This window comes from Sesamum indicum, linkage group LG7 (assembly GCF_026168435.1).
Source record: "Sesamum indicum cultivar Baizhima isolate 11 linkage group LG7, ASM2616843v1, whole genome shotgun sequence".
NCBI lineage: Eukaryota > Viridiplantae > Streptophyta > Magnoliopsida > Lamiales > Pedaliaceae > Sesamum > Sesamum indicum.
Window position 1 is genome coordinate 2,863,645 of NC_142663.1, and position 22,403 is coordinate 2,886,047.

General features: G+C 36.2%; 1 protein-coding gene and 1 non-coding gene across 3 annotated transcripts; both read left to right on the forward strand.

The window, feature by feature from the left end:
• Positions 1-9,348: 9,348 nt before the first annotated feature.
• Positions 9,349-9,434, forward strand: TRNAY-GUA (transfer RNA tyrosine (anticodon GUA)). The gene is given in 2 exon segments: positions 9,349-9,385; positions 9,399-9,434. It is a non-coding gene; the product is annotated as a tRNA-Tyr (tRNA).
• A 35-nt stretch (positions 9,435-9,469) lies between these two features.
• On the forward strand, positions 9,470-12,492 carry LOC105179086 (protein WHAT'S THIS FACTOR 1 homolog, chloroplastic). 2 transcript variants are annotated; one of them, XM_020691229.2, is made up of 3 exons: positions 9,470-10,850; positions 11,389-11,642; positions 12,049-12,492. In XM_020691229.2, exon 1 carries the CDS (start codon positions 9,583-9,585, stop codon positions 10,759-10,761), a length of 1,179 nt encoding a protein of 392 aa, XP_020546888.1. In that variant the 5' UTR covers positions 9,470-9,582; the 3' UTR covers positions 10,762-10,850; positions 11,389-11,642; positions 12,049-12,492. The 2 variants fall into 2 exon arrangements, with proteins under 2 accessions (XP_020546888.1, XP_011100983.1); XM_011102681.3 differs by lacking the exon at positions 12,049-12,492 and having other exon boundaries at positions 11,389-11,839.
• Positions 12,493-22,403: the final 9,911 nt, after the last annotated feature.

Genomic DNA, 22,403 nt, shown 5'->3' on the forward strand with positions numbered 1-22,403 from the left:
AATCAATCCAAGACCACTCTTGCTAATTAGATATATTGAAAGGGAAAAAGAAGAGGGACAATGCACGCTCTCCTGTCCTGTTATTGCTCTTCATTTCAATAAATACTCTTTCATATCAGGTAAACAAAAATGAGAATATACATCTATGCAAGCACACAAAAATATTGCAAAGGACATAAATAGACCACAAAGACACACAATACCCGTAATGAGTATAAAATATTGCGAAACTATGGCAACATCCTACACAAAAAAAAGGGTTGTGTAGATAGAAATGAAGACTTCAAAATTGAAGGAGAATGACAAATGTAACAAGACGCAGATGACATTCGTTGGCGCAGAAGATAAACGCAACACTCACTTCTTCTATGTTCAAAATAGAAGTAAAACATGTTATACCGTGACACACACATACACACACGCACAGACACTCCCACACATACACACACACACCGCACACACAATAAACACACACCCCCCCCCCCCACACACACACACTGCACACGCACACACACACACACCCACACACACACCCCACACACACACACAATAAACACACACACCCACCGCACACACACACACACACCCCTCCCCCACACACCCGATGCACACACACACACACCCACACCCCGCACACACACACACACACCCCACACACACACATACACATACACACAAAAAAAAAAGACGCACAGACAAAGAAATGGAAAAGCCGGAATAAGGAGGGGGCATCATTCAACAAAACTTGTCAAGTTTGTGGTCGATAAAATTGAAAAAGAAATGCAGTAGCTGATTAGAACATAAGTATATTCCTTAACATCATGATCTCAATAGAAACTTGCTACACCAGATCATGATTTTCAGAGAGGTTGATCCAAAAACTAGATAATATTAATCACAAAATCATTGCCCTAATACAATTTTATATATAAAACACACTGCGAAATGTTGCAACCTTCTTTGCTCTAATAATAGCACTGTGTTCAAAAGAGCAGCAATAGTTAAGCTCTTCTTGATGCCCACAGACAGGTTTCCCCTAAAGCATCTAATAGCAACCAACATGTAAAACAACTTTAAACTCAATAAAATTCAAAGCATTACTGCAATATTTCAATTAACAGGACCAATCATATGTCGGAATCACACATAGAATACTCAGTAAATATAAGAATTCTTACAAACAGAAGAACAAAACAATTAAAATGATACATTACATCAAACTGAAAAACAACAAATGCACCATACTAATGCATTGTCCACTAAGCTAAAGTGGTTTCCGTAAAATCTTCTTGGTGTCGACTCGTTGTCGTCCAGATGTATTCCGATCATGTGCCACCACCACTAGACTCGCCTCGACCTGACGATTCAAATGAGACCAACCTTGCTCATTTTTATCAAGTTGTTGCTGAAATTCAAACATTTTAAGCTTGTTTCCGCCGTGAAGTTTCTGGCCGCTACTGCTCCACCGCCTAAATGAATTTTCGGCCGTTTGAATTCTATCATCAAGTTAAACATTCCCGTACCTTCAAGTCGGATTTTCGTCAAGCGTAGAGAGGTTGGGCTCTAAGCACGACCATTGAAGCTTCTTGCTGTCAATTCGCTGTCGTCTACAGAATCACTATCTGAGACTACCACCGTTCGATTCCTCTCATCCAAATGATCTGAACAAGGCCAAGCTTGACCATTTTCATCACTGTCGGAGACGGAGAAAAAGAATGTTAAAAACAGAAATTAAGTAAAATTATTTGATTTAACAAAATATAAAAATAATAAAAAATATTAAATATTTAATTTAAATATATATTAATAATAATATAATATTTATATAAGCTAAAAAAATTGATATATTTTTAGGTATAATATAATTATTTCTCCAAAATCTTCTCTCTAAGATTCGAATATTGTTTGTCTGGACGAGAGGAGTCAAACAGTGGTAGCCTCAGGCCATGATTCTTTAGACGGCGATGCGGATTTGACGGCAAGAAGCTTCAGCCCGACCTCTCTATGCTTGATGAAGGTAGGAAAATATTCACCTTGATGATAGGATTCAAACGGCCTGAAATCCGTTCAGACTGCAAAGCAGTGGTGGCCAAAAACTTTACAACGGAAATGAAATTAAAATTTTTTAATCTCAGCAACAACTTGATGAAAATGAGCAATGTTGGTCTTTCGAATCGTTAGGTCGAGGCGAGTCTAGTGGTGGTGGTGGTCTATGACCGGAATTCAACGACTCGACGCCAAGAAGCTTTATTCATATTCTTCTATAGGAACTTACAACAGTAGTCATTTAACTAAATACAAAGAACTAAAGGTATAGAAGTGCGCATCATTAACTACTGTATGTCGACTACACGGATGTATTTCAATTTAACAAAAGCAGATAGTAACAAACATATATTGAACACACAAAACATTGCAGCATAACATAGTCAGACTACACAAAATTAAGATAGACGTGAACCCAATGACTATAGATAGGCAAATACCGAGCCTAAAGGGTTAAGATCCTATTGATCTTAAGTAAGAGATACAAAATTGGCCACAGAAGCTACTCCCAGCCAGTTGAGTATAACATGTCTTACTCACGAAGTACAATAGATTACAAAATCATTAAACGAAAAGTCCTATTGGTTACAGTAGTACTAGATTGTGAAGAAAAGGCTGGTAGCCGAACACAAGATGCAAAACAACACTAAACCAACACAACTGCAACGATGCCTGGATTCCAAATCAACATGTTCTTTTGCATGCTTTATGGCATTTTCATATTGGTTGAGCCTGTTCAGTAAGCCTGGAATCACCTCTTTAGAACGATGACATATGGGCGGGTCCACCTATTGGAAAGTCTCACAATATTTACCCTTACATTAACATAAAGTTATAGTGGTTAACAATGCAATGTAATGTGATGGACACATTAACGACATATAAGATAAATCAGTAATATCATGGTTTGTGGACATATATGAAGATTTGTGGACATATACATTGAATACAACATCATAAATTAAAATCACCCACCTCATTGCCTTGACATCCACGGAAACGCCTGCCAGGGTTGGTACTCGTCCATGAGGTTCGAACAAGTACCCGTCCACACGTGCATATACGAAGAATGTCAGAGTCGAAAGATGATGTTGTCTGCCTATAATTTGACCTATAGGTCGAATAGCTATGACCAGCACTACTACTGCCCAGGTCACTATTATCCATTGAACTATAGTTTTTGAAATAACGGGGGACGACTAAGATTCAACTATATGGGGGTGAATAATACTGGAAAAAGCAGTGGTTTAGAGGTTTTGGTAAAGTATTTGGACATAAAATTTACAAAAATTTTGGATTGAGTTGTAAATTGCTAAATAGACAAACAGATAGAGATCGCTCCATTCATATTCCTTATCGGCCTAACTTATACTACAAAATTTGCAGTTTTCTGCGAGTAACAACATAAATCAATGAATACCTAAAAATTAGAGTGTCATTGTCTCAAAGTGTTGGAAGGTATATTCATAGGGCATTTACGTATTATTGCCCCTAAAATACAAGGACTCAGGCGTATTCTTCGTATCCAGTCTTAGTTGATTTATATGTAAATATAGAACTGGAATGCAACAAAATCAATTATTTATTCCAATCTTAATGAAAATAATAAGAACTTAGTCAAGCATTAAACTTGTCTGGCGCTAAATGGAACAAAAAGGGATACATCTCTAGTAGCTTACAAAATTAAAAAATTCAGACGACTCCAGTGCAACTGAAATAGTGTATGACCGGTGGGGAAGCAGGTGTTTGACAATAAGAAAATAAAAGAAAATTATTGCGACCGAATGAAAAAAAATATTGTGTAAACTAGGTTAATGAAATAGAAAAGCCAAAGATTACTACAATGTTAAATAAAAGATCGAGAAAGGAGCCCACCGTCGGTCTTCAACGGTGTTGCCGGAGAACTACGACATCCCTTCTTCCGACGCCCTTCTACACTGCATTGGAAGATCCCCTGCAGATGCAGTGTTCGAAGAAAGTTTTGATGGAAGATTAGAGTTTCTTCCTAGGAAGAAGGAGGGAAAGGGGAGAGAGTCAATTCTTCATATGGCAAGTGAAAGTGTTGTTTTGTTGTTATTATGGGGCAAGAAAGTAAAAATACATAACTATCAGTCATGTTAAGTATATATGTAAACATGATATTTCTCTATCAGGGTTATTTGTAATGTTGTAAGGAAACATTGTACTGGTGTCCCTCTCCCAATTAATGCGGATAAAAATATAAGACAATATTAATTTCTATTAATTACTTTGGAATTACATTCATTTACTCTTATTGATTATTTTTTCATTAAACATTTATTTACTCTTACTGGTTACTTTTCACATTTTTCATATTTACTCTTATTAATTATTATCACATTATACTTTGTATTATTATATTTATATTATATTAATAATTAATATGCTTTACTTATTACATAAAAAAAATTACCTTTATGGGATAATATAAAATGACTTAAAAAATTCATAAAAATTAAAATAATTGAATACATTTAGAAATTTCCTAGCATAGTTTCCAAGCACATATATAGATGATAATTAGTTAGAAGATAAATTAAAATCAACTGAATGAGTTCTCATGTAAATCAAACACTTGAAAAGTAAAACACGTTAAAAATAAATATAAATTAATTAAATCACTTATCCTGTAAAGTTAAAAACTATTTGTAAGAGGCTAAAAGATAATTTGAACATTTGGAGTGTGACTACTGCTTGTTATATTATTTTTTATTCATTTATGATATAATAGGAATAAAATATCAGTGTACAAAATTCAATCTTTACAACAATATAAGATTGAAATTACTCCTTGTCAAAAATAATATGAAGATGTAAAGTCTACTCCTAAACCATCACTGTATATACTTGTTTTTCAAAAATATTAAAAAAATAAAGAAAAATGGGCAAGCAACGATAAATAAATATTATTTGTGCCAATAAAAAAAGATGAATCATTTAATAGAGTCTTTAAATTTGTATTATAGATTGTAGTTTTATTGATACAATTATTAATAAGATTGCAACAAGTATTATAAAAATAGATATTAACTAGGTCTTTTGGTAATGTATGCTCGTTTTGAGATTAAACATTATTCATATGATGCTGAAAGCTATTATTGCTATAGCCTTCCAGAACCAACTCTCTATTAATGTGCGTCAAGAGCTCTTCTTTAACCTTTATTCAAGTATCAAAGATAGTCCTTCAACAGGTGTCTGTTGCCTCGTCGGTGCACACTCGATATCCATTGTTATACATAAAAAATATAAGCATCATCGTGCTTAGTGCACTGAACAGCATTCCAATAGCCGCCATCCAATCTCAGTAGGACTCTCGGTGCCCAGTCTCGAGGTCCTCGACTTGGAACGCTCCAGATGAACCTTCAAAAGTTGGTTTCATAGTCGTTATTCAATGCACAACCCAACTACAATTAAGTGGTCTGTGGGCATCTGTGACGTCAAACCAGTGTTTAACATAATCGGTAAGCACAACAGACATATGTACCAAAGACGAATACTTACTATATCCATCAAGATAATAATATTTAAATAAAGATTGATTGAATGGTTCCCAAAACAGCCAATCTCAATTGGTTTTTTGGTTATCGATTCTAACAATAAGTGGGGAAGAATAATAGATAACGAATGGTCACCTAGCTAGAGGAGCTAAGATTATTGAAATAGGGGCGCAAAAGTTAATTGGGTTGGTTTTTTTTCATTCCCCAATCTTTATCGAATAATATTAAACCAATGAATACGGTAAGAATTCATCAAGTTGGCAATGTGTTTCACTGTACTTACTACCGATATTGAACGGGGTTTTCATATCACAACGAAACACCCACAGACCGAAAGGTGAAACCTATGGAGTTGGGCTGCGATAGGTTTGGCAGCTATCAAGTCAACTCCTAAGGATCGATCTGAAAGATTGCAAGTTGAAGACTTCGAGGCAGGGCATGGAGGGCCTATAGAACTTGCACTAAGTACTGCAACTATATTTCGTCAGCAGGAGACTTAGGTCGTCCGTGCAGTTTTAGTGGGTCAGTTGGCAAGGTAGTCGACTAACTGAATTGACTTGCGGAAATCATTATATGTCTCTTAAGACTTGGTCGGTATGATTGAAATTTTCGGTTTTGATAGTACAAGATTAGTTATCAGACTTGAGAATCATGGCAGTCACGTGCACACGAAGACCGTATCTTGCATATGGCGAACGGTGGCTGTATCGTGAGGCATAGTAATCATAAGCCTTATCTAGTGCAGTTGGAGTATATAGCGATGATGGTGGATTTCAAGAGAGGATTTGTCCCCTGTTAGTGTATGACAACGAGTATTTCAATATGCTCTAAGATGGTTTAGACTCTAAAATTTTTTTTGGCCAAAATGATTAATTGATCAGGAATAGGTTTCTTAGATCGAATCGGTTAGATTATATGCATCTCGAGCATTAAGCATAGTTATTTAGTTAAAGATGAAAACCGACATCCAATTCCATCCCTAGGGTAAGGCCGAGAGACGATTGATAGTAGGACTGTACTCGTATGGACACGGAGCCTAAATGTTCACGTCATATTTCACCTAGTCTCTAGTGCCATGAACTGTTGTCAAACAACCACCCATGGTAACGAGCTATTTTCAATTTTGGGATAATCGAAAATAATTGGTTAAATTAGATTTAATTAATTGTATTGGTCACATATACCCAAGTCTAGCTGCGGGTGAACCTAAAGAGTCACACCCTGCCACTATAATGGGATGGGATTAATTCGAAAAGAGTCGGATTAAATTAATTTTTGGAGAGAATAAATGATTGGATCATCTATTTAGATCAATTCATTGGATGGATGACTTGAAGTTTAATTAATTGAATTAATTAGCCCTGAAAATTAATTGGATTAATTTTATTAGGCTTGGTTCGATTTCTAAATTTGATAAATTGAAATAGAGATTACAAGAAGCTTGAATCATTTAATTAGATTAAAGAATATTTTAATATTGGACTTATAAATTAAACTAGGTTTGATTTGAAGTCCATTAGACGTAGGCTTGATTTAATTTTAATTAATCAAGCCAATCCATTAAAATGCAAGCGCAAGGCCTTGGTTAGACCTTGGTTAGGCTAAGGAGGAGCAAAACTCCTCCTTGGATGTGGTGTGGTTGAATTGGTGCCCTAGTGTGCACCAAAATTTGCCATAAGGTGGCTTAGAGGTGTTTGTTGGGTAGGAGTCATTCTAGGTCAAGACTCCTTGGTGTCTTTTGACTAGGTTACATACAAAATACCTAAAACCCTCATAATCGCCTAACAGCTGCTGCATACACCATACACATGATCTTTTCTTAGATTTTCTTCCCAAAAACCTTCTTAAGATCATAGAGATCGAAAGAGGAACAAAGATCGTGTGTATGGTGTTATTGATTCTTTGCACTTATGTGGAGATTTTGCTAGCACGAAATCTCCACATCCTTAGTAGTGGTGTGTCATTCTTAGGAGGATTCCTAGATAGATCTCACCGTGAACGGATTCGACTGGCAAGGAACCAACCTTTGTAGCCGTACAACGAAAAACTACAAGGATAATCCCTGTTTAGATTTTCTGCATCTTGTTTTTCTTTATGTTTCTACGGCCTTTTGTTTCATCTTTTATATCGAACACGCCTGGGAATGGATCAAGGGTATACCCCTTGATCGGAATTTTGTTGTTTGTTAGAATCATTATTTTGCGATTTTTCATGCTTTTGCCGCGCTTCCCAGACTGATCTACTCCCTTCAAGATGAGATCATATATTTGATTGATTATGAAATATGCCCGCACTTCTTAAAAGGCCTAAGTCAGCTGAAAGTGCGAACTACTAGAAGGCATTAAAAGAGTAATTGTCTAGTATTGTGCAACTTGGTGCTTGGATAACTACTGGGACTTAGATTCATATGATGTTAAGACCGGTGACATGCCCAAGTTGAGTGGGAGCTCCACATAACATGTATTCATACTACAAGTGCTTTGAGACGACCTCTTGTGTGAAATGACTAAATGGTCCCTGCTTCCTTTGTGACTCTGGACCATGTCGAGGTGTAAGCTTAATGACACTACTTTTAACATGATATCCAATGGTTATGAGTGATTCGATTTGTTGGAACATGTCTAGGAAAGCTATCAGGACCAAGCTGATTGGTATGAAAGGCCAAGCGAAAACTAAGTTGGTAATGCACTTGTGTTCTATTGTTCATAGCCTAAGCGCCTGTGTTGAAAAATGCCCAATCAATCATGAACATAATACATATTTGAGTGGGTTAGGCATGCTCTATTTAGTGAGGGATCTAAAGATCCTTGATTAAGTGCGACCACATACTTTGGGTACAAAACGAGTTTTGAGTGGTAAGATTATATTAGTTTGGTGAAAACTTAATATAACTCTCCTCATTGTTCCTTCTCGCTTGGTTGCATGCCAATTTCCTGTATGAAGGGATGAATGTGAGATTGAAAAATTGAGATAATGAGTATCATGGAGATTGAGTTAAATGTATGAGTAGGAGATGTTCAATATTAGGTTAGCTTTGTAGACTCGTGACCCAATATGCATCCATATTTGAGATAGAGATTGAGTCTCCCAAATATATGCTGGAACAAGGACTCCTCTGGGATAAACTCTATCTGAGATAGAGTTTGTAGTTTTCCAAATATATGTTGGGATATGGACTCCTCTTAGGGATAAGGTTGAGTACATCTATAAATAAAGTACATGGTTGTGATCAAAGTGACACAAACACAAGTGTGATCCAAATGATTAATCACAATACTCTCTCCAAATGTTTATCTCTATGTTCTTTCTTGGAGAATCACCATAGACTCCATAGGTTTGAGGTGTGTAAATGAGTCGGTTACTTTGGTAGTAATCCACCGAGGTGAGCAAGACATGTTCATAGCGTCCATAATTTTTGGATCCAACGTGGGGGAATTTTAAAAATGTCCGTGTAGTGATCTTCAAGGCAACATGAGAGTTGATATATTCACGATCCAATCAAGTCATGGGCTTTAAGATAAGCCAAATCTTGATACGTGGATCGACATATTTCCGCTTTTGAAGATTAATTCGCCCACAATTATGTGTCAATGTGTTAATTGATTAATTAGCATGTATATATTATTTATTATATGTAATATTATTTATTTATGAATTATCTATTTTTATTTTCGAACAATATAAAAAGAATATAATTTGAATCACATAAAAGGGAATAAACATACAAGATTGCAAATTATTCAGAGTTTTGTGAAAGTGATAAATAGAGGTAGTTTGTCATCCACCGACCTTAGCTCAGTTGGTAGAGCGGAGGACTGTAGTTGTTTAGTAGCAATCCTTAGGTCGCTGGTTCGAATCCGGCAGGTCGGAAGTTTTCTTCTTTTGGTATCTATTTTTCCTTTTGTTTCTCTTTTTTAGTAATAGACAAAGCAATTAGGTCACTCCTTTCTCCCTCAGTTTTACGAAATAGCCACCACATCCACGGCGGCACCACCTCTCTCCTACCACCAACGCTATTATGACCCTTCTTCACCACCTCTCCAAAACCTCCTTAATCCCCTTCAGACCCCATCACGTTTTCTCTGCCATCTCCCACTTTTCCACCTCCTTTCTCATCACCAAAACTCCCAAGAAATTCAAGAAAAAGCGCAAGAAAAAGGACAGCCCACGAACCACACTCGTTCAAACCCAACCAAACATCATTCCCCACTTCGAAAACATCCTCCTCAGAGATGCGCACTTCAGATTCCTCACTAAGGCCAAAGAATTCCTCTCCAAACAGCCCCACCACGTCCTCCGCCTCGATGACGCCGGAAAACTCCACCAGCAGCTTGGCTTCGCCCGCGGCCGGAAAGTTCTCAAGTCCATCCTCCGGCATCCTCTCATTTTCCAAACCTATCGCCATTCGGACGACAAAATCTGGGTCGGGTTTACTGATTTCATGGATAGTTTGCTGCGTACCGAACGGGATATGGAAAATGAATTGGAGGGCAAAAGGGTTGATGTTGTTAGGAAATTATTAATGATGTCCGCGAATAAGAGGATACCCTTGAGTAAAATTTATCACAACAGGCTCTTGTTTGGCATACCGGAGGATTTTAGGGATAGAGTAGCAGAGTATCCAGATTATTTTAGGGTAGTGATTGAGGATGATGGGAAGCGAGTGCTTGAGCTAGTTAATTGGGACAGTTCTTTGGCGGTGAGTGCTTTGGAGAAGGAATTTATGGTTGATGAGGATAAGGTGAAAAGAGCCTTCAAATTTCCTATGAAACACGGCAAAGCATTGGAGTTGGATATGGAGGATGAGAGAAAGTTGAACATTTTGAACACATTGCCTTTGGTGTCGCCTTATTCAGATGGTTGTAAGTTGGATTTGTGGACGTTGGAGGCGGAGAAGTATAGGGTGGGAATTATTCATGAGTTCTTGAGCATGACATTGGAGAAAAGAGCATATATACATAACATAGTGGAGTTCAAGGAGGAATTTAGTCTCACGAAACATACTTATCAGATGCTTCTAAAGCAGCCTCGGACATTTTATGTGGCTGGTACTCAGATGAACTGGTGTGTGTTTCTAAAGGATGCTTACGGTGAAGATGGAGAGCTCATCAATAAAGATCCGCAGGTGATGTTTAATGAAAAACTTTACAAATATGCGGACATGCAAGAACTGGAATCTGATTGCACTGTTGGATAAAAATGAGAATGAGGATTGAGATAAAATAGGCTTTGAATTGGTTGCTGGAGCAGATCAGGCAAGAGCGAGATGGAAATTATTTGTATAAGGTAACTTGAAATGAGTTGGCAGTTACTTACGGTGCATTGCTGTCATTTATTGAAATGTATAGTCAAATGTCACTGGAAAAAAATGAAGTTTTGCGTGAAGATAGTTGTAGACTTATGCTTCTATAGATGAAATACTACATTCTGCGTTAATGTGCAGGAGAATTATTACCCCCTCTTTGTAAATGTTGGTTATTTTCCCAGTTTAGTCATGAATGGAACTGCTTATCTGTCGGACAACCATTATTTTTGTACTTATGAATATAGGATTAGTTGCTGGTTCTGCATCTGGGTCCATGTCTCATCAGACAAAATACTGTGTTAAATCTGATATGGTTTGCATGAACAAGAACATAAACCGATACGTTACAGGCACAATACCTAAGAATACTGTGAGGGTGGACTGCATTTGAGTGTGAATACATGTAGTTCAAGTCCTTTTCCTGGCCAGCAAAATAACCAAAATAATGTCTTCAGATTTCATGTTTCCTTCTGGATGCTTCCCTGCCATCAAATTTGGTTCTTAGTTCTGATTTTTCAGGTTGTCTGCAACAATCTCCACAAATACCACACCCTTCAAATGGCCCTTAAAAGAGTAAGAGATGGACTGGTTAAGAAAGGGCAGCACCAAAAAAGGGTTACTTGTGATCCTTACAACCTCTGGTCTTGAGATTGGACCCAAATAGTAGCTGCTGCCAGGAGACAGCTTTCACGGTGCGAACAACCATCCAGATCAGTGACAGCAAAATCTTTGGCAGCAGTTCTCAGAAGTCCTTGCCTATTCCTAGGATTCAGGTAATAGTTTGCAAATGGAAGGAACCTGGATGATAGTGTTTTCATATGATACAAACAGTGGGATAGTGTATTTTACTTGTCACGAGTATGCTTGATTGCCTTAAACTTTTCATCTGTTGATATAGTCAGGCAGTATTGTCGAGGTTTCTGCACCTAATGGCCAGGTCCTTGTAAACTAAATCTATGTGCCTTCTCCATTTGCCTCTTCTTTTTTTCTGTGAAAATAGGACTTCATAGTATAAATAAAAGGAAATACAAACTATATACCTCTACAGATACTTGTACTTAGCCGTAGTATCCGTAGAGACTTTATGGCCGATTACAAAATGTTCCAAGAAACTTGGACACTGATCAAAAACTTCTTTCATATCCGAACTGATACAGTAGTTAGCTAATACATCTACAGGCTGATTTGCTTCTCTGAAGTACTGGTGGACTTTTACTCTTGGGAAGCTAGAGACATCCTCCAGCATGTTAGAAGAAGATTCTCCAAAGCTGTTTGATGCTGAAGCTGATGGTCGGTCATGCTGCAATAAGATTATGAATGTCCAGGTCTGTTGTGGGCATAAACCGAACCAAAGTGTTAACATCTCTGCCTTGTTGTTAGTAGTGAATCCTACCGGACATGTGTATCCCGCAATAAAATCACCCTTAAAATCTCTAATTATTCCTCCTGCTCCGGATGGACCTGGATTTCCCTCTGAAGCTCCATCACGATTAAGTTCAAAACAAGAATCGGGGGAACGGTCCCTTTTAAACGATAAAACAAATTCTTGTCTCTGTTTAATACGTTTTGTGAAAAAATTGTTCAGACTTCGAATCTTTGAGAGTGCTTGAGCAACATTTATAACTTTTTTTTCTGTGCAAGTTTAGCTCGTGTTGGCAAGGCTTCATGGCATTGTTTTGTTGACTATAAATACTACTCTTATTAGCATTGTTTTGTAGAGTAGAGTAGAGAGAAAAACATATAAGTTCTCTGTATAATCGAGAGATAAAAGAAAGAGTTGAGACGAGACTGAGTGTTGTCTTTCACGTGTGGTGAAGACTTACATATTAGTGTGTGTGTGTGTTGTACTCCTCAATTTTCCTCCTCTTTGAGTGTTTTTTCCTGGCTTGGTATCGCCCCCAGACGTAGGATTTATATCCGAACTGGGTTAACAAATTCGTGTCTTTTATCGCCTTCATATTCAAGCTGTTGTCCATCTTGACCCGATCCATTTCCTAACACATATTTCATAAGAAGTTTAAAATTTCAAAGCGGATAGTTTTGCAACATGAAATGGTTTACTAACATACTGTTATCTTCAAGTTTTTGTATACTGGTAATATCTTTAATCCTATAAAATGATTAATATACTGGTAATATGATTAATATCTTTAATTCTATAATTTTCAATCCCTTTGTCATTATAAAAATTTTTCTTTTGTGGTTTCCTTCGTTCCATTGGATTGAATCTTTTATAAAAGAGATGTCATTGACAATATTTTTTTTAAAGGGTGAATAGCAATTTATTCCCTATGATATTGAAAATGAGCGCATTACTTTCTTATAATAAAAATATAGTAATTTACTCCCTTTTACTTTTTAAAATGAATCAATTTACCTCCTTATATAGGGAGGTAAATTGTATTATTTTAAATATTATAGGGGGGTAAATCATTGTATTTAAAAAATATAGGGAGATAAATCGATATTTATTTTTTTATACTATTAATGGTATCAATAGTTCCAATGGGTAATGCAAATGACCCCATAGCATACATGGGAATAGAGTTTAAAACATGCTTAATAAAAGTTACTTTTCCTGCATATGACAAAATACTATTAGTACTTGTGCACTTTTTCGTTTATGACTGATTCCTTGACCTATCGAGGTGACTGCCTAGCCTTTCATGTTGTACTGTATTGATATACTACGATTTATTTAATAAAATTTATATTTATCGGAAAAAAAATTATTATACCAAGCATTAATTTTTTATTGAATTTTTTTTTGACAATCTCAAAAATAGAATCTTTATTTAATCTATCATATGCAAAATGAAGGCCAAGATACATATCATTTTTATTTGAAATGATTTTTTGTCTTTTGAAATGGTTCTCGAAATACAAAACGTATTTGGAGCGAAATTTGAAACGATTTTAGAATGAATTGAAATATGTCCTTACAGTTGGCGTTACAAAAAATTAGGAAGGGTTATCAAATAAACATTCTTACTTAGAACGGTAACTGTAACTGTTTTTTAAAATCGTTCCTAATGTCGAATTTGTCCAAATCTTTTTATTTTTGAAATTGGAACGGTTAGGGACGGATTTTGGTACGAATATTTTATTTTTATTAGGGAACTACTTTGTAATGCTCTTGCAATCATTATTGAACTATTCCTTTTAATTGGGATTAATTTAGGAATGGTTTCTGGAACTGTAATCTGCAACACATTTAGGAACGGATTTGTTAATTAGGAACACATTTGTAGAACTATTTTGGTAATGGCATTAGGAACGGTTTCATATAATTTGGAACACATATTAGAGACTGTATTAGTAATGAATTTTGGAACGGTTATCCACTAATTCGGACACCTGTTTGAAATGGTTTTAGCAATGGTATTTGGAACGGGTATTTACTTAAATTTGTAATATTTTCTTTACCATTATTAAAATCGTTCCTAATGTTTGAATTTAATAATTCTTTATAATTTATTAATATATTTAATAAATTTGAATAAATAAACAAATTTATACATTTTAATAAACTTTCATTTATAATTAAATTAATTTAATGAAATTTTAATTAATTGTATCTATTAATTTAATTAATTGAATAACTATAAAATAATAAAATTTAATAAATATTATGAAACATGAATAGTTAAGAAGATTATTATATTAATATGAAAAAGTATTTAATTACAAAAATTAAAAAAATATAAAACATAACCTAACCCCTCCTCGTTAGTTACGTCCATATCATCCTGATTCGAGGTCTTGGGGAGGGTCTGTCGGAGGCGGTGCTGCAATCAACAAGGAGGCCCGCATCTCGCTTGTCATGGCTATCATGTCGGCCATCATCGTCTCGAGATGGCAGATGCAGTCCTCCATGGCTAGGTTTGGCCCTGGCGATGGCGGTTGTGGTGGGGGTGGCGATAATGATGTGAATGCCTCAGAACTAAGATCGAATACTCGGGCTTTGTTCTTACCCCCGATAATAGCCAACCACATCTGCTGCTCCAACATTGCCACCGAAGCCTCCAATAAGGCGGGGGCACTGAGGTCCTTGGTTGAGGCTGACGATCCTCCAACATCTTCTGGAACATCTCCTGCAAAACAAATAAAATTGTTAGTACTTTTATTAAATGAAGAATTAATTATTAAAAAAATAATATTAATTATTTAGCAACTTACCGCCACCTCTGTCGCCCTTGGCCCGCTCCAGCCGCCGTTCTCTGTCTTCTTGTAGCACTGCTTGAATAATTCTATTTTCCTGGACGGCCGCCGAGCTCTATCTCCTATAGAAGAAAAAAACAATTAGCATCAAATTAAAAAATAATGATAAAGCATATAAAATACTATTATTTACTTGCCAACTTCCTCTTGTGCATACCGATTGAGAAAGACCCCCCCTTGGTACACAATGGAGGACGTCGTAGGGTTCATCGCCTGGTTCGCCTTATTCTTTTAGGACTCCTGTTGGAAGTCCTCGCTGGCCTAGTACTTCTAGAGCTGGATTCAGACCTTGTTGCCCAGTTAGAATTGCCTGACCAGACTGGACCTCGTGATGGAAAAAATCTTTCGGATGTACTTTTCGGCCCACATGTGGAAGACCGGAACATGGATTCATCGTCACAGTCCCACCAGTAGGTCATCTGCAGTAAAAAATATTAGTAAAATAAATTAAATAATTAGATTCTTAGAGAAAACTAAATTAGTTTAAAATTGATTACCTTCATGCTCTCGAACCAGAACTGCTGGTGCTCTGCCTCAGATACGAATGCGGATGGGGGAGATGTCCTCGCACAACTGCATTGATGTGCTCGTGGAACTGGCAGTCAGACCTTAGATAACAAGTTATATTAAATATTTTCAAGATAAAATAATTAGTTATAAAAAATCAAGGAAAACAAATTTAGCTCGCGTCATCGAGGCTGATGTACTAGCGCAATAATGGTGGGGGACTGATGGTGATGGTGGCTGCTGTAACGCATCATCAGTAGCCTATGCAGTTCTGGATGGTCCGACGTCATCATGAGTCTGTAGGGTGGGGGACGATGCAGGCGTATCAGGTGGTATGGGTGACCGCAGGAATGCTTCCCCAACCTGGAAAGCATCTGATGATACTGGTGGAAGTGGCGGGCCACGGTCGGGCCACGACCATGACCACGCGGTACAGACGGTGTACTAGTAGACATATTATGTAAAAGTATTAATCTAATTTTTTTGACATTAATAAGTTAATAGAAAACAATATACTATTTTTTATGATCATTAAGTAAAACTGTTAATATTGAGAAATTGGTCTAAATTAATTTTATAATTATTTATATTATTATGTAAAAATATTAGTATGAGAATATTATTCTATTTTTTTTTTATTTTTTGTGATTATGTAAAAATATTATTATTAGAGAAATTGGTCTAAATTAATGTTGTGAATATTTACATTATTATATAAAAATATTAGTATTGTGAATATTGTTCTATTTTTTTATTATTATGTAAAAATTTTAATATTAAAAAAATTGATCTAAATTAATTTTGTGATCAACTTAGACTATTATGTAAAAATGTATTATTGGTAACATTATTCTAATTTATTTAATTTTTTGTGATTATGACATAAAACTTTAATATTGGAAAAATTAGTCTAAATTAATTTAGACTATTATGTAAAAATGTATTACTGGGAGTATTGTTCTAAATTTCTTTAATATTTGTGATTATTATGTAAAAATATTAATATTGGAAAAATTGATCTAAATTAATTTTATGATTAATTTAGACTATTATGTAGAAATGTATTACTGGGAATATTTTTCTAATATTTTTTTAATTTTTGTGATTGTTATGTAAAAATGTTAATATTCGAAAAATTGGTTCTAAATTAAATTGTGATTAATTTAGACTATTATGTAAGAATGTATTATTGGGAATATTGTGTTGGAATAGGTGATCAAAAGTCAATTTGGATTGGCGGTTTTGATAACTATTCAAGCAATCTTTATTTAAGCAATATTGTCCCGACGAATATCGTAAGTACTAGTTTTCAGCATATGTGTCTGTTGTGGTTACTAGAATTGCGTTAAGCACTGGTTTGACATCTCAACAGATGCCCCTAGACCACTTAATAACCCATGTAGTTGGGTTGTGCATTGATCGACGACTATGAAACTAACTTTTGAGGGTTGGTTTGAAATGTTCCAAGTCGAGGATCTCGAGACTAGGCATCGAGTGTCTTACTGAGTTTTGCACTGAGTATTGCATTGATTGGATGAGTATCACGTTTTATCAGCTACAGACGTTGGACGCCTATGCAATTTCAGTGGGTTAATTGACAAGGTGGTTAACTAACTAAACTGACTCGCGGGGATCGTTATATGGAAGCCTTAGAGGCTTCGTCGGTATGACTTGAGTCCCCAGCTTCGATAATACGGGAGTAGTCCATAGACTTGAAGAATCACGACAGTCACGTGCATACGATGACTGTATCTTGGATTTGTGTGGGAGGTGATTATGTCACAGATATGGTCATCATAAGCCTTGTCCAATGCAGTCGAAATATGTAGTGAGGACAGTGAGTTCCAAGAAGAGGGTCTGTCCCCTATTAGTATGTGATAGAGGTATCTCCTATGCACTTGAAGATGCGTTCACGCTTTATGAATCTATGGCCACAGTCGTTGATCGAATAGGAAAATGAGTTTCTATATCGAGAAACTTGGCGTAACATGGTCTCAAGAATTAGGCATAGACACCTAGTCCCGGATGAGAACTAATGCCAAATTTTATGCCCTAAACTAAGATCGGGAGACGGTAGACGGAAGGACCGTATCCGTATGCACTCAAGAGCCTAAATGTTGACACGGACATGCACCTAGTCTCTAGTGCCATGGACCATTGTTAGACGGCCACTCATGGTGATGGACTTTCTCTATTAAAGGTTAATCAAGAATTATTAATTAAGTTAAATTTAATTAATAATAGTGTTACACTAATCTAACTCTAGCTGAAAGGTGAATCTAAAGAGTCATACACAAATTATCAGGAAAGAATAAGGAATTAATTTAGAATTAATTCCATAAATAATTTGGTTACTTGCAAAAATGAGATTCATTGGATGGAAAAAGGCCCAAGAATAAATTAATTGCATTAATTTGTATTGAGGTTGTCTTGATAATCTTATACGTCGAATCTTATTAAATAATAAGAATAATTTGGACTTATGTATTTAATTAGATTAAATACAAGTTGGACTCAATTAAATTAGATTTATTATTAAAATGGATTTAAATAAAATCATTGGGCTTGTATTTTTAAGGGTAAAAATCAGCCAAGCCCAAATATTTTGAGCCCATGAAAAATTTCATAGAAGAAAATAAATGGCTAGCAAATTACAATTTTAGAAACTGCAATTCTAGCTATTCTATGGATCTCTTTATTTGGAATAAAGAGAAATATGTCTTGTAGATAATAGAATGTATTTAAAAACATTCTTAATTATCAAACAAGGTTATATATATATATATATATATATGAAACATAATATTTGAAAAATAATTATGATCTTTATTACACAACAAAAAGTTTCCCTCTCTTCCACCATTGCTCTCGGCCGCCCCTCTCTCTCAATGCACTTGGTGCATTTTTTTCTCTTCTTTCCTTCTACCAAAGAAGACGTAGAGATCCCGACTCTGGTGTTGTGTAGGCGAATTAGAGGGCTGCTATTTTGGGCCTCAAGTGAAGAGCATTTCAAGCGATTGTGAAAAATGGAGGTATCATTTTTCACCCTCTTTATTTTCGGTTTTATAATTTCCACATCAGCCCCAAAGTTCGTTTTATTTTTAGTAAATCGAACGCCCTAGAATTCCAAGGATACACCTTGAATTCATTATTTCTATGATTTAATTTTTGTTATTACGTGTTTTTATTTACCGCTTCCGCTAGTGCGTTCTCGGGCCGTACAACGTGATCCCTTCAAATGGTATCAGAGGCCGGTTCAATGTAGGGGCTGATAGTTATGTGAGTAACTTGGTTTTACGGCTTTTGAAGCATGTTTTCACCGCTTTCCATTTAATAGTTATATGATGAAAATGGCTCGTTCGTTTTTGCAATTCATGGATGATTAAACTATATAAAAAATTTGGAATTTTCTAGGTTTATGCTTTATTTTTGCTATTTTATGTTGAACACAAAAAAAGAAGAAAAATCACATCAAGCACTATTGCTGCCGGTGCACAGTGTGCGCACGCGCAGGTAGAGAAGCATGCGCGCGCTGCAAGGCCGACTGCCAATGGCTGGACCGTTTTTTGCTGTTTTTCGAAAATTTGATTTTTTAGAATTTTTCATTATTAATTATGTTGTTTTTAATTTTTTGGATAAAATTGAATTTTTCTAAAAATTAAAATTGCATAATTAATTAGATTTATTATGTATATTGCATGCACATATTTTCGGTCGTCCTTTAATTGTAAATTACAAACCTATGTCTTCATATAATTTATTTTGTGATATTAGATATCATGGATTGTAATATTACATGGGATATATATTATGAAATGTATGGATGGATCGTCACAAAGCCCACGACCTCTTGTATGTTTATGATTATGGTTAGAATGCTATCTTCTCTCTTCCTCTCATTTTTCGTCTTGGAATAATAAGGCTTGCTAACCGCGACTTCTGATCGAGATTTCTTTTTAAATGTAATCAGAGTAGTATAGGAATGCTGGTGAGATTTTTTATTTTTTAAGCAAGCCCATGGAGAAGAAGGTCCAGAGAGAAGGAGACCCACGAAAAAATTACAAGGCCCATCTATATATTGATGGGTAAAGTATTTTGTAATAGCATAGGACCACCTTAGACTGACCATTGACTCACTACGGGTTCAGTAAGTCGCATAGGTTGGGCCCGTGATCATCCCACAGGGGTATGCTTAATTGTTTTGCATGCGATGCATTTAATGCTTTCATTTAAATGCGTTTAAATATTTTATGTTTGTGCATGCAAATAATAATGTGATGAGGTCTCGGTCAACACTCGAAATTAACTCTCACTTGGTTGGACCAAGTTAAAGTGTTAAGACCCAAAATGGACTTGGATTAAAATGGTTTGATCTGTCCAAAGGTCTCCATCTACGATAATGTGGTGAGGAAGCTGCCACTACCCAAGTGTGGTCTCATGAGTCGTGGCACATTTGGACTAGAAGCAAGCTGCATCATCATTTTAAACAAAGGAACACGCCCACTATTTTCCTATATCATGAGCCGTGGGGGGCAACAGTTGAAGTGTGATTTGATTGATGGGTTGAGCCAGATATTAATTAAATATTAAGTTCATAATGGACTTGGATCGAAATGGCATTTCGATTTGCGCAAGCCTTCCATCCATAACAATATCATGAGGAAGCTACCGCTATCCAGATGTGGTCTCACTAGTCCTGGCACAATTGGAATAGAAGGCAAGCTGCATTATTGTTATGAACAAAAAACCACACTCATTGTTTCCCTGTCTCACGAGTCGTGGAGGCCGACAATTGATGTGTGATTTGGTTGATGGCTCGGACTTAACACCGAGTAGCATGATTCGCTTGGAATCCTCGGGATCAGGTGAAGAGGTGAGGCCAATTATCTTGAGAATCTCATGGAATGAAAATGGCATTGGTTGCCTCCCACAAGGCCTTTTGCATGTGAACCGTAAAAGCAGGGTATGGTAAATGGTTCTTGTAGATTACAAGCCCACTAGGAAAGAATTTTCCGAAATCACACTTGAGAGTGGTGGAATTTTATAGAAATAGTGGGAAAAGTTAACGACTAAAAGACCAAGTCTTAACTCAAAACAATATTGCAATAATCTGCATATTCTTTCTACTCTGCGTTTAGAATTCATGTGTTAGATCCGTTTTTCAATTTAATTTTTGAGATTTATTTCATTTAATGGAACAAACAATTAAATTGGCTGAGAAAATCGAAGGATTATCCGTGATTTTCAAACCTGGCTTATGTCATGGAAAATCCACTTCCATAAGACTTGCGAAAGAAGTCCTTACTTAAAGAACGTTTGACGTTCGGGATTAAGAGTTAAGGACAACGCAATGTCCGTAGCGTCACACCTGCTTCTATCATCCATGATGAGTATGACTGGCTGGACGTTATTGGCTCTATAATGCTCCACGTAAAATGTATTTATGCGGCACCGAACCAGCATATGGATATGCCATGACAGAAGCATTTTCTAAAGCCAATATGACTAAAGGTCGTCTGTACATAAACATTGGAGAAGCTGTAAGACCTAAATGTGTCTTAAAAGGAAATGGACATTGACTAATGCTTTAGGTCCCTTCATCCCTCCCTTCAACCTACTTATCATGAACTCTAAATGGGCTTAAGAAGACCATTCATGAGTTTATAAAATGATCGAAGCAATACAAAGCAATGATTAAAGAATCTGCGCCATCAGTATTGAATTTGGTGTCGGACGCCGAATGAGAAAGAAGGATGAAGGAAAGTCAACAGCTATATGTGCTTTGAGCGCTCCTGTCGCCTTGATGGGCGAGGATAAAATGGAAAAAAAAATAATAGTTCGGCAGTCAAAATTTACATATGATGTTTGCATAGAAATTGCCAAAACGCATTAGAAGAGGGAGTATCGTGAACTCCCCTTCACCCGAGCTATGGCATTTGTTTAACAAACATGATTACTATTCTGAAGTGTTGGACACTTGCTCTCAAAGAACGCTAAGACATATAGTCTTAAAGTTAGGGGATGGCTAGGCCATTACTGCAAAAGCAATAAGACTAAGTAAACTTAGCCATTAGTATTCATGTTAAAATAGTATACATCGTGTAACCCAACATGATCAAATTGTTAGTCAATTGTTCGACAAATTAGATACAAACTTAATCAATAAAAGATTCTTTTGAGTATGATGAGTTATTAAAATTTTCGTACTTCATAATTGGATTATCAATACTCAAAACAAATGATTAAACTAGATTTCCCACGAGGGAGCATGTTTTTTTCTCGTGAGCATGTTTACCTAGGAAGCTTAAGGAAGCAACCCTAAGGGAGGTGAAAGGAGCTCGCCTGTCTGGAAATCTTAGAAGGCTTCCTTCAAGAAAAATGGAGGATAACCCCTAACCAAGTGGCATTATAGAGGCACCTTCCATGAAAGAAAAAATACGAAGAGCCTTCTCTCCAAGGAGGTTTGTGGACCTCCCTCCAAAAACTTGGAAGATGACCCCTCCTCACAAGAAGGCCTGCGGATATTCACATATCAAAGGAGCAACCTCATTCCATAAGAAAAATAGCAAGTCCGGGAGGAAAGATTATCTAATCTCATTTCAAGGCCTCTGGCCTAAAACCATGGCCAAGGGCGAATCATCCCATCAAAGCAGAAAAAATAAAATTTTTCATCCCCATTTTTAATGGGGGAAAGCAAGCAAGGAAAGAAAAATTGTTTCGTCCAGCAATCACATTACATTATCAATTTTTTTCTCCACAGGCGAGGCCTTCATCTTTTTCCTCAGTGGTCGCAGCAACAGAAGCTT

Excerpts from the sequence above, each read along its gene's own strand:
- LOC105179086 (XM_020691229.2), top strand. The coding sequence starts at position 9,583 with ATGACCCTTCTTCACCACCTCTCCAAAACCTCCTTAATCCCCTTCAGA.